Genomic DNA, 13,743 nt, shown 5'->3' with positions numbered 1-13,743 from the left:
TTATTTAAATGTTCCCTGTTAAGAGTTAATAAGTCTGTAGGAGAAAAAAATAAAAAATTAAACTAGGGTTCTTCTTTATGTACTGCCTTTGCGCCCCATCTTTACTATTTATCCATCTTTACTATTTATAGTTACTAGTGCATCTATTGTGGGCGTTTAAATACAAGACTCCTATGGTTGCTTATTACATGATGCAATTACCACTTACGACCTAAGCCTTGCTGCAGACATCCCAGTTTAATCCGTGATTCCCCATTCTTTTTAACTGCATTAAGTAGTCTAGATCTTGACTAACTCACCTCACTTTTTTGTTGGGGGGCACTTGGTGTGTTTTGTGTGTTACTGATTCTCTGTTAGTAATAAATTATTTGCTACTACCTTAGAATATTCTAACATTGGAGGTAATCTTAGTGAGGTTAGGATCCTTTTTTTTTTTTTAGGCTCTGACCCTCATTTGTTTGGTTTATTTCTGCCATTTGCTCTGTATTATGCCCTATTTTACCTCCTCAATCCATTTTTAGCATCAAAGTAGGTTTTTTCTTATATCTGGAGCTATTCTATCTTTATTCAATCAAAGCATAGCGGTCATAAATATTAAGGCACAGTGTGTACTGAAAATAAAGCTGTACTAGATACAGACACAACCTTTACAAGCAGCCCGCTGCTTACATGAGGAATGAAAGGTTAGAATGACAACTAAGTGGACAAGAGAAGGAAGATGATGATCAAAAGACTGATCTCAATTACATTTTTTTGTATTGTTAGGTATGAGGCTTTCCAGAATATGGAAAACCATTTTTAATTTTCATGAATCAAAGACAAGAGATAATAAAGGGGCACTATAGTCACCAGAACAACTATAGCTTAAATGACGCTATAGTCACATAAACTTTAGCTTAATGAAGCAGTTTTTTTTTTTTTTTTAAATTTAAGTTTTTATTTTATTTTTGCAGGTAGGAAAAGGAGTGTTACAACATGTCGCATGAAACAACTACAAATGATAAGCAAATATCATAATATGACAGGGTAATTGAGTCACATGATATAAAAGTTAGTTGAGTATTCTGACATAGAATTCAGCAAGTTAGAATCTGATTTGCGAGTCAGGCTGAATAAACAGAAATGTCAATTTTTACATACAATGTAACCAACATAAAATAACAATAACATAACAAGAAAGTGAAGCGTAGTTGATGCAATGTTACTGGTCAATGAATTAAGTGCATAGGTATGTTCCCCAATGAGCTGGTGTGGACAGGGTCGACTGTTTTGTGCGGGAAAATCGTTATCCGTGTATACAGGGTCCTTTTTCTGGACTGAGCGGGGAGTGGCGTGTGACTATATTTAGAGTAGGCAGTTAGCGAACTACATGGGCGGGGGGAGTAAGGGAGGGGAGAAAGGGGGAGGGGGGGAGGAGGGAGGCTGTGTTTGTATTTGTGTCTATGCAGATAGTGTATTGGTGGTTAGAAAGTGAAGCCATGGCTTCCAGATTTTGGTAAAGGTTTGGAAGTTTTTCATTTGTGCAAAGGTTATTTCTTCCATTTGTCTGATTTCGTCTACTTTACTTATCCACTCTCTGATAGAGGGGGTCTGCTTGTTTTTCCAGTATTTAGGTATGAGCTGCGATGCAGCCATTATTAAGTAACTGAACAGTGATGTGTTGTCTTTACCTATCCCTGGAGGGGGTAAGGAGAATAAGTAGTACTGCGGGGTGAGAGGAATGGAGGCACCGAGTATCGTTTGTGTCATGGTTTGTATTCTTTTCCAATAGGTTGCTATTTGAGGACAAAGCCACCATATGTGGGCATGATGTGCTGGTTCATGGTTACATCTCCAACATGTCTGTGAGTTTAGGCTATGAATCTGTTGAATTTTAGCCGGGGTGTAGTGCCAACGGGTGATTCGCTTATAATTGCCTTCCTGAGCTGCAGCAGACGTGGTGGATTTGTGTGCGTTCAGGAAAATAGTTCTCCAGTCTTTTGGGGATATTTCTACCTGGAGTTCCTCCATCCATCTACCCGTGCAAGAGGGCAATGATAGTTCCTTTGATTTCCATAATAGCTTATACATAGTGGACAGTACTTTCTTGGTGATTGAATGGTTAGAGCATATTTGTTCGAAGTCGGTCAGTGACCTTATCTCTATATTTAGGAGGTTGGCCTTCTTAAGGAAGTGGATCAGTTGGGCGTATTGTAACCGTTGGTTACCAGTTGGAGTTTTATTGGGAATCAGTTGTGTTAGGTTTACAATTTTATTGTTGTTTTCGAAGATGTCTTTAAGTTGCAGGATCTTACCAGTATGATATAGGTTGTACGTAGTACCTGAAAGCCCTCTTTGGAAGTCTGGGTTATGCGTGATAGGGTATAGGGGGGGGAAGGGTGAGGGGCGATCAATGAAGCAGTTTTTGTGTATAGATCATGCTCCATGCAACCTCACTGCTCAATTGTTAGCCATTTAGGAGTTAGATCACTTTGTTTGTGCAGCCCTAGTCACAACTCCCTACATATGACTTACAAAGGCTTCCTAAACACTTTCTGTAAAGAGTCATCTAATGTTTACATTTCCTTTATTGCAAATTCTATTTAACTTATCATTTCTTATCTCCTGCTCTGGTAATAGTTTACTTCATTAAGCTAAAGTTGTTTGGGTAACTATAATGTTCCTTTAATATAGTTGTTCTGGTGTCTATATAGTAGGTCTCTGCAGATTTTTTTTTATTTTTTATTTTTAATTCTTTATCTGTACTCATTCCATCGGCATGAGTATGCAACAAGAAAGAGTACACGTTTGCAAGTTTGAAACAACATGAATTTGAATGGCTGTGTTCGGTGTACTGTGGTGGACTAGGTGGTGGACTAGGTGGTGGGTTGAGTTTTTTTTGGTAATTATGTAGTGGTCTATTTGTAAGCCGGGTGAGAACTTTGTTTTCAGGCCCAGCTAAGGGTGCGAGGTGGGCTCTCGGTTGAGTGTTTCCTTGTCATTTATAGACATCCCTAGATTGCTGACTTGGTGCCAAGATGGAGGGAAGAGCGTGAACCGTGAAGTATAGTGTTGAAAGCGCTAGCGCTCTGTATACTGCGTTTACACATAACCTATACCTAGAGTGAGGTTGATTGTATGTATATGGCGGACTATTGTGGCGATATCAACAGGCATTGAGACGGATCAACTTGTTAGGAGAAATCCCATCAGCCTCCTCAATACGTGCAGGAGTTTCGTGGCTGGCATCGCCTCTGGGATACCTCTGATCTTGAGGTTATTTCTGCGTTTGCCGTACTCCATCATTGCAAAACGAAGCTCAAAGACTGCTTGCTGTGTCTTGAGGGTCTGCACTTCGTTGGCGAGAGTGGTAAATGTCTGGGCTTGTTCTGCCGCTGTTGTCTCCACTGACCCCAGTCGGCTTACCAAGCCAGTTAGATCAGCCGGAGTGAGGCCATGTCGGCCTATAAGGTCAACAGGAGGCTGTGCAATAACTCCTTCAGAGTGGAATTGGTTACTGGAGTCGAGTCGGCAGTCTGTGGGGCAGTATGGGGCCAAGGAAGGGGAGGTAGGTAAGCAGCTCCCATCCCCAGTATCGACTCCTCCGAGGAGTCAGAGAACCCGTGTATGTCGGCGGCCATCTTGGGCCTGCATGCTCCGTGTGCTTGCCTAAGGAGGTCTTCTATGTTCATGCCGGTTCTGGGCTTGTCGGGCTTTTGTTTATTCAGCTTGCGTCCCATTGCTACCGGCTGTGTTCCTTTAATGTTTCCACCATTAAGATCTGTTTTCTAATTAACAGAGTATGGTTATATCACCACTCACTGTTATCTAATATTTTACTTTTGCAGGGATTAACGGCTGTTTATTGAAGAGATGTCTTTTCACCACAATACTACAACATAGTAGTCCTGGTGTAATAAAATATAATCACCTACATATCTGAACCAGAGGTGTCATTGAGAGGGCTTTTCAGAGTCCTGAAGATATGCTTCAGATGTCAATGTGCAGCACTGATAATCAGTGTCTTAACACTCTGCATGGAGACTCTGAACACTCCTAATAGAGATGCATTGATACCCGACAATCTGACCTATATACTCCAATAGAAACTTACTTCTGGCATGCAATGAATCAAAGCTAAACATTATGGGCAGTCATATGCAAATGAGGTCTTGTTATCACTCTGTTGTAATCTTTTACATTAGCTATAACACCTTGAAGAGATTTCTGGAAACAAAGCAACAGAAATGGTCTAAAGATAACTTATTTACAGATAGATCATAGGGGATCATTGGGCCTCATTAGTGCATAGCTCCCAAATGTCCCTATTAGGGAGGAACATTACCTATTTAAGGGCCCAATACTTTTGTCACTCTTCTATCCTAATTGTTATTGTAGCTGCATAAATTGTCATTAGTCACTTAAACTGTTACAAAACAGCCCCGCCCCTGGTCACACCCCACTCACTCCCCTAAAATTAAATTGTCCCTCTTTATCCATTTGAAATGTTAGGAGGTATGTATCATGTAAGTGTTATCAGAGGGAACATGCCACTGATTTCCATGTAGAGTGTTCTAACTTTAGAACTCTAACCCACATTTACTCTGTATATACAAAATGTGCCTATGAAAAACCTTTGTAAGCCGTTTTCAGATCACCTCAGAGTAGAGGGCATTAATAATTAATAAATAAATTAAGCCTCTGGAATGAATAACAATAGGTCTGAAATACATGTGCAGGGTTGCACAAAGGAAAGCCAATTACAGGATAGCGCAGCCCCTGAATTTGTAGGATAAAAAAAACCTCACAAACCCAACTTTTTGCAACTCCTGTCAACAAAACTGATAAGGAACACATTTTCACTGTCTTTACAAGTTTGGTTTATTTCCGAACCAACCCAAGAAAGGATGAGACTACCATGCAACATTTGGCAAGTAAATGAATCTACAAATCATCGTGGCCAGGTATATAGAAGACGTATAGGAACAGAGATATACACTACTATGCATTATCTAGGGAATTTTTCTTCAAGTTACAAGTAAAATCCTTCAGTTTGTTGAAGATGAAGTTCCTGCAAGGATGTGCAGAGACATTTTTCCTTTATTTTCCGTTGCATGTTTATTCCACGGACATTACCTTTTTGCCTTATTTTATCCCAAACACTCCAGATGCATCTGTTTGCAATTTTTTCTCTTTAAAAAAAAGCACAAATTGCTGTTTTGTCTCAGAAAATTAAGTTATGTTGTAATACACAGTGGGAACATCGTGGTCTTCAGGGTATGCCAAACAAACAACGTGATGCTACGTACTTTGCAAATTACAGCAACCCTAATAACCATTATTAGGAGCAGAGATGATGTAACTAAACTAAAGTAATTTGTTCATTTCTGTGCAGTGGCAATAAGGCAGACAAGGTAACGCAATAGAAAATATTGGTTCACTGGTAAGTCCAAATGTTAAAGGGGGAGTTTTAACTCATCTGAATTCCTCACGCAAGGTCTAGCTGTACTGAATTACAACCAGACCTACATTTTGGCCAAAAATTACGATTGTTTAAATAAAGAAAAATCACATGACCACTTCCAGATGATAGGTACAGATGTTACTGAAAAGCTTTTTCTATTTGGATCAGACCTTGAGCTGTCATACAAAATGTGCAGTTACACTATCTGGCATATTAAATTAGATCCATCATCCATAAATATGCGAATGAGAACATCCACTTAGTGTACAGTGCAACTTGTAATCATGGGGTCCGGTCCAGATGGTCGGCATACGAATACCTTCATACCAAAGCCATCTAGGCTTCTTACTACAAAACTTGCTCCTCTCTTCCTCCCAAGAGTAACTCTACATAACTATGCTACTCCCTCTACATAACTATATTACTCCTCTGCTAAGTTTGTAGCAGGCAGAAAAAGATATCACGGGAAAGAGAAGAAACAGGAAGCAGAGAAGCATTGGAGTGCTATGCCTCACTAGATGAGCAAGATCAATAATCCTCTATGTAAGGATTATTCCTGGGTGCCACCATCACTATAAGAAAGAAATATTCTCTTTACCAGATGTTTGATCCAATGTCTCTGTTGTGTGCATATGATGTGACTAATTCCCCATATATTCACTCAAGACAGGCATTTTATGTAAAGATCTGCAAGTTAGTGTTTTGAGCCAATGCTTGCAGATCGTGTTTGCCTATAAATATAGTTTCACTGCAGTTTTTTTTTTAAATCAGATAGATATGAATATTAATGATAAAAAAAATAATACACAAAAAACAACGTTCCAGTTTAAATTCGTCAGCAATACCTATGGTGATATATGCATTCAGCTGCTTTTACACTATGTACATACAATATACTATTATATGATTTGTTTTTATGTTTTCCTCTATATTTCTTTGTATGGGAGAACACGCACAATATTGGGGAAAAAAGGAATACAGACAACTGCCACCTCACAAGTAACAATGGGGCATAACATATTTATGATGTTAGTGCGCCATTCTAATTTTCAGTAATATTTTATTACTTGCCAACATATCCCATATAGATCTGACATTATATATCCTTAATACCATTAATGAACACAGATTCTCATAATGAATGCTCCATTACATTAAAGGACCACTCTAGGCACCCAGACCACTTCAGCTTAATGAAGTGGTCTGGGTGCCAGGTCCAGCAAGGGTTAACGAATTGTTTTATAAACATAGCAGTTTCAGAGAAACTGCTATGTTTATCAATTAGTTAAGCCTTCCCCCTAATTCTCTAGTGGCTGTCTCACTGACAGCTGCTAGAGGCGCTTGCGTGATTCTCACTGTGAAAATCACAGTGAGAGCACGCAAGCGTCCATAGGAAAGCATTATGAATGCTTTCCTATGTGACCGGCTGAATGCGCGCGCAGCTCTTGCCGCGCGTGCGCATTCAGCCGACGGGGAGGAACGGAGGCGGAGAGGAGGAGGAGAGCTCCCCGCCCAGCGCTGGAAAAAGGTAAGTTTTTACCCCTTTCCCCTTTCCAGAGCCGGGCGGGAGGGGGACCCTGAGGGTGGGGGCACCCTCAGGGCACTCTAGTGCCAGGAAAACGAGTATGCTTTCCTGGCACTAGAGTGGTCCTTTAACACAGTATGACTCCTCCTGAATACAAGGTTTTTTGAAAGGTGACCGTTTATATTCTGTCATGATTTATTATGTTCGATGTGAATGTATAAAACCCTACTGGTAAATGAATATAATATTGCTAATCTATGTAACGCATTCTGGATCAATCACTATATAATAACTGTTTGTTATACAAATATATGTTTGTTATACATATTTAATATGGATGATTTGCTCACTTTCAACAATGGGTTTAAAAAGAAAGGTCAAAGTTTATGTAATCTAAACTTACTTGTAATTGTCATCCTCTACAAATTTCTGAAGCTCCTCGATGTAGCGTACAGAGTTCAGGTATTTCTGCACATGAGACAGCAAAGGGATTTCTGAAAAAAACAAATAAGAGAGGAGAATATAATTTTACTCCAAATAATTAACAAAAAACTCTGGGTCTGTCCAGGTACTATATACATGATTAAAGGGACAGTATAGGCACCCAGACAACTGCAGCTCATTGAAGTGGTCTGGGTAAGTGTCCCTTTTGCACTTAGTGCTGCACCGTAAAACATTGCAGTTCCGGGGAAACTGCAATGTTTACATTGCAGCTCTAAGTCTGCCTCCTGTTGCTGTCTCCCAGACAGCCACTAGGGGTGCTTCATGGATCAAAACGGTCCTTTGGTCCAGTATCTGATGCTGGATGTCCTCACACTCTGTATGAGGACATCCAGTGTCAGATTTTTCTCTATAGGAAAGCATTGATTCTGTGCTTTCCTATGAGGTCTAACGCGCGCGGCACTTGCCTCTCATGTGCATTAGCAACCGCTTGTCGCGGGACGTCGGACGGGGCGAAGCGTTGACCCAGTGCCGAGTGGAAATCCGCGCTGGGATAAGGTAAGTAAATAAAGGGTTTATAACCCTTTATTTAACGAGGGTGGGCGCGTGAGGGAGGCAGAGGGAGCGATAGTGCCATGAATACAGCTTTGTATGTATGTCAATATGTATGTCGGTGTATGTGTGTATATGTCTGTCGGTATGTGTTTATGTGTATGTATCCGTTTATGTATGTCAGTATGTGTGTGTGTATTTATGTCCTTATGCGTGTGTGTGCATAGGAATTCGTTAATATTTTTTTATAGTCCGGCCCCCAACAGTGTCTGAGGGACCGTGAACTGGCCCTCTGTTTAAAAAGTTTGAGGACCCCTGCTTTAGAGTATCATGGAGTCAGTTGTGACATAACAAACATGTATCAATTCAGATATTCAAGTATCACTAACTTACTCTAGAACAGTGTTTTTCTAAATTTCTCCAGTGAAAACAATGAATTATTAAATGGATCTACATGTCACCACATATGGATTACTTTAACACCTTCACTACAGCTATATAAACACGCAGATAAGTCTGGATTTTATATTACAATAAAAAAAAAATACATTCTTATAAAGGTCAACTTTCCATTTTTTCAAGATGTTAACTGTAAACGGGTAGCACAGAGTGTGCAAAAGACCCTTCTGAAGATACTGAGTGGGGCACACCTCACATGCTGGAATCCCATCTTTGTAGACTTTATATATAAAATGCAAGGTTTAGAAAACAAAATAAAATGCACATTCCCAGCTACTCATATGCATCCTCAGACAAACATGCATAAAATACACACTGCCAAACAATAAACCACAAACAGATATGTATGGCAAGGGACACACACACACACACACATATATATAACCATGCACATACATTGAAATGATTACAGTATACTGCAGAATATTTAAGCCACTCTGCTGTTTGATACATTTTGGGTACAGTGGCTTCCTTGGGGTTCAATAGGAGCACACTGGGGCTAGTCAGCTGGCTACCTTATCTCCCCCTGTATGGCTATGCATCTCTGGGGTGGAAGTGATATGTATTCACTTCCCCCTAGTCACTGTGCAGTGGAGGCTGTGCAGTTATTCCTGCCATTGGCCTGGTCCTGTTGGATTAGTTAACATAGTCCAGTTTGGGAGAATAGTTGTATCATGACTATTGGAACACAGCATTAAAGGGACCCAAGTGGGCCAGTTTTGATGGTTTTCTGTATTGGTATTTTGCACCGTGAGGTTTTGGGGGGACATTTGTAAATCACCGATGTAGAATATAGCTTCTATAGGTCATCTCTAGACTGTGCGATTCTGAAATTCTGCCCATTCATCTTTCACCACATCAAGACCAAAGGCATACTTTCTATTTAACCGACAGCACACCTACGTCCCCAAGACCTCATGCCAGCATGGGATGATGTTCAGTTTATTGTGGAACTCTACATAAGTAGAGCATTGAAACTGGAAATTTATACCAGGTTGTTATTAATGCAAAGGTAGTCAATAGTTTTTAAATGGTTAAATCCCAATACTGGAATAAAAACCCTGACAATTTCTATGTATTTTTTATTTTTATTTATTTTTTTACAAACTGTAGTTTTTGTCCTTATCACAGGACTTTTATCTCTATAGAGGAAAACCCCCAATCTCTCATTGAAGAGCCAACACTTACCATATTCGCAGGACTGTTGTAAGTCAGAGATGATCCTCAGAATATTGTTCATTAAATTCGATCTCTGCTCGTTTTCCAAAATGCTGCCAGTAGATGGGTATGCAGAGTCTATGTACGTGAGGTCTGAGAGGTAAATACCTGCACGGATAGTGGGGGAGAAAAAACTTCCAGTCAATAAATGTATTTCATCCACATGTAATTCATGCACAGCTAATGCAAACCAGCTTAATCCCATCTGAACAGGAAAGCATTTCCATGCTTTGATGTATGTAATCATACTCTGTGATGGCGTGTTAAGCTTTTCACACATACAGACAAGTTTATACAAAAATGGTAGTCATTAACAGAACCAGATTTTGAGCAGGGCACACAGGTCTGAATCCTAGGTTAGATAAATAGTATAGATAATGGTAGTCACTATGTCCACGAACAAGACTTCATGTTGAGAAGGCTCAACTAGTGGCATATTAGCATTTTTTTTTCTCTACATCCACACTGGAAAAAAAAAACCTTTTCTGTCACTGCATAGTCAAACCATATACACATACTTGCACCATGAACTTGAAAATCATAAAATAAAACTGCAAATCAGGTCTATTTAACATATTTCGCTAAACTTAACAATAAAACAAAATTTGCAGAATACTGGCGCTGGAGGAGTTATAAAAACACCAAAGCACAAAAAAAACTATTTGCTTATTTTAAAAGCACACACATAGGATAAAGCATCACAATATTTCTATGCATATATGGATATAAGTTACAACACATAGCTGATTTCCATTGCTATATTGTGTGGACTTAAGCAATTTTTGTGTCCAATGTAGAGCAGGTCTTTGCTGCATAATTTTGACAATGTATAGGATAGATGGAGTGATGATTCATAATCTGATAAAAGACATGAAGGATGACATCAGCCATATTAACCCTGTCTCAGAAAACCTGCCAATCTGACAGTGGAGGAAAATGTGTATAAAAGCACACTTTGCATACTATGATAGTGATAAATGTGTGAACTAAAATGAGGATAAAAATGGAACAGGACAAAAAAAAAATTACGATAGTGGCATAATAAGAAACCTTTTGGCACAAACAAGGGAATAGACAGTCCCAATCCGAAAAGCACCAAGAAAACGGCATACAAAGTGAATGTAGCATATTTTATAAATAACCCCCAATATCTTCTATGCTGAAATGCAGTCTGGGGCATATGCATGCAAATAGCTGCAAAAGGTGCAGATAAAATGGCTTTGCCCCCCCCCCCCCAAAAAAATGCCCAAACAAACCCCACAGAGATTCCATGTAAAATAAATAAAAACCCTAGAATGTCCATGTCAATTTTTAGCAGAACTAAATTGTATACCAACTGCATAGGTAATTTACATTTGAACTAAAAAAACAAAACTTTTTTTGGAATAGATACCATTGAAAATTATAATGTATTTACCATTTTTCTTTTATTTTTTTTTTAAACCCAGGGCAGCCGGCAACAATGCTCCCTGAGCCGGCCACCTCCATGCTCCCCATGGCAACCCCGGCTGTCTCCAATGTTCATTCAGCCGGTCGCTTTAGCCAAAGGACTGATAAAAAAAACCCAGGTGCCAGGGCCAATTTTCAAGTCGCCATGGAGACCAGGTGCCTGGGATGTTTTGAGCCCTGTGCTCTACTACCAAAAACAGCATTCGGTGGCTCTACTATATTACATAAGAATAAAGAAAGTGGAGGAAATTCACAGCTGTTTTAATAAAATGAGGGTTGGAACAGGACCTTTATTTTTATTGCAAAATTTTGGTGGCTTATAGTTGCAGTCTCTGGATTCAGAGGACGCCATGTTTGTACACCTGGGGCTCACTATAGTTGACCACAAACCTACTCTCCCATTAAAGTATGTGGTTAATCAAGAACGGAAACATATTCAGAGTTCTGTTTCCTCCAAGCAATTTTCTGGCTAGATTCTCAATCAATACATTCTTTACCATAGTTTTAAGATGAATTAAACAGATGACGCGAGAGCCAGAAATCACAGAAGCACTGACCGAGAACACAGAGATGGAAAAATGGAAAAAGAGCATGTATGGAATAGTAGTTATTTCATATAGCACCTTTCTGTGAAACTCCACGTAGATCATGTCTGCAGCTTGAACCTGAAGACCGTTTTAACTCTGAAGTTGCATAAAATTTCAAACCGTGGAAATAAGAAATTGAGTCGTTGACAGGGGATTCAATATAGCAACCAAAATTTCTGGAATGGACCTAATTCTAATCAAACAATGTGTAACAAAAACGTAAGTATTTCCCCTTTCTTTCCCAAAGGAGCCATTATAGTCCATGTCTCATAACTCATGTTACATGTAACCACAAATAGGTTCTAAATAAGAACCAAACATGATATTAGCAGACTCCTAAGATTCTTAACGTAAACTAAATGTCAAATGGACCCAAAAAGTACAACTGTTGTCTAATATATCGTTTATTGGCTGATAGACTGTGATCAGTATGACAGTCTTGGTGGCAAACCACTTGTCTGACAGAGGCATATTTGCCACCCAAAAAAGTGAATGCAAGAAAATAAATTTGGCTTACTCGTTCTTTGACCATCACGCTCAACTAGACAAAAAGCACCAACACAATTCACAACACTGTACAATGGGTGGGCAAACAGGTAATTGCAACATGTGACGTTAAACATGTAGGAATAAAGGGTACTATTAATTGTAAAAGTAGCATTCACTGTACACAAGCAAGTCGCTCTCATATATATATAAATAAATACAATTATTGTCTGTTTTCATAAACTGGCTCATTCACTTTCAATACGTGAAATCCTGGACTGAAGAGAGGGTATTAAATGTCACTGACACCTAAATTTCTTACTTTTCAATCCTAAAATTTTAAAACCCACACAAAAGAATTGCATTTTGTTGCGGTTTGTGTATAAACTGCACCATTGCGCCCTCAAACAATATAATTATGTGGTCTTTGAGGCATCTCTGTAAAATGTGGAAAAGCACTTCCCTGTTGGGCTTTTTGTTACAAGTGTTTGTTTTCAATGTGAGGTTTTATAACGAGCTTTGGGTTCATTGGAAGCAGTGACTCCTTATAAAACTTTAAATAGTGGTTTGAGCAAATAAATGGGACTCCTTTAACAGCAAATCAACAAATGCCCTTTAAAGCTTATTCTTCGGCAGGGAAAGCCAGCACAGGCTATTAGAGCATTCTGGCAGTTGTACATGAACACCACTTTTTAGCTTGTATATGTGCTCACTACTGTCTATTTATTGTACTAGGAAAAAAATGTATAATGTGACGTAAGAACCAGGGGTGCTGCTAGGCTGCTCACCATGGTTGGAACCATGAGTGGGGTCGTGAAAAGCCCTAGGTGTGAATTTGGCACCCTTTCTTTGATGGCCCGAGTCCACTGTAATATTAAGCAAGAAATAACAGTTCCAATTGCATAATTTGTGACAGTGCCTCTTCAAAGTACCATATTAAGAGTTAGGTGGAAATATTGCTGGGAAAAACAAAAATGAATGCAAGTGATTCTCAATGTTTTATACAATGGCCTACTTCTCAGACAAGTGACAGTTCCCCCTTTTAAAGGTGGAAATACAAGGTGTACTCTTAAAAGGTTTACAGTAAGTGGATATTTGTAAATCCAGTTAGTGCAGAGAGGGATAACACAGCAAATACATTGAAGCCCCTTTGTATTTTTAATGCATAATGAAGATAATGCATGAAGGGGCATGTCTAGTAAACAGTGAGCAGCCAGTGGCTGCTCAAGGTAAAAAAATAAATAAATTAAACACCTATTGGCCACACCCCCTGAACAGTGAGTGGGGGTCATAATGTACAATCGGGGGGATGGGGGGGGACCTACTGTCCTCCCCGCGGCCCCCAGCTCTGCGCGGTGGGTGGGGGCCATAAATTACAATGGGGGGAATCTACTGTTCTCCGGGTGTGGGCCCTAAGACAAATCTCCCCCTCCCCCATCAAAGGTGACTAGGGGTCCCCCACTCCCCCCCCCAAAAAAAAGTTACCCCCTACCTACCCCTCTCACCCTAAAAAATAGTGAGGGGGAATAAAATAACTAGCCTGTCAAGATTTTTTTTCTAAAATCTTCATTTTTTTTTTTAGC

General features: G+C 39.5%; 1 protein-coding gene across 6 annotated transcripts in view; it reads right to left on the bottom strand.

The window, feature by feature from the left end:
- RALGPS2 (Ral GEF with PH domain and SH3 binding motif 2) overlaps positions 1-13,743 on the bottom strand; it is a 199,989-nt gene that overhangs the window by 32,416 nt on the left and 153,830 nt on the right. For all 6 annotated transcript variants that reach the window (XM_063428270.1, XM_063428273.1, XM_063428272.1 and 3 more), the window contains 2 exons: positions 9,609-9,746; positions 7,372-7,462 (listed from right to left, as the gene is read on the bottom strand). In XM_063428270.1, the coding sequence (XP_063284340.1) occupies positions 7,372-7,462; positions 9,609-9,746 (229 nt within the window). The remainder of the gene's footprint in view (positions 1-7,371; positions 7,463-9,608; positions 9,747-13,743) is intronic.

The sequence above is a fragment of the Pelobates fuscus genome, chromosome 7 (assembly GCF_036172605.1).
Source record: "Pelobates fuscus isolate aPelFus1 chromosome 7, aPelFus1.pri, whole genome shotgun sequence".
In the NCBI taxonomy this organism is placed as follows: Eukaryota; Metazoa; Chordata; class Amphibia; order Anura; family Pelobatidae; genus Pelobates; species Pelobates fuscus.
This window is presented reverse-complemented; position numbering and strand designations above follow the sequence as displayed.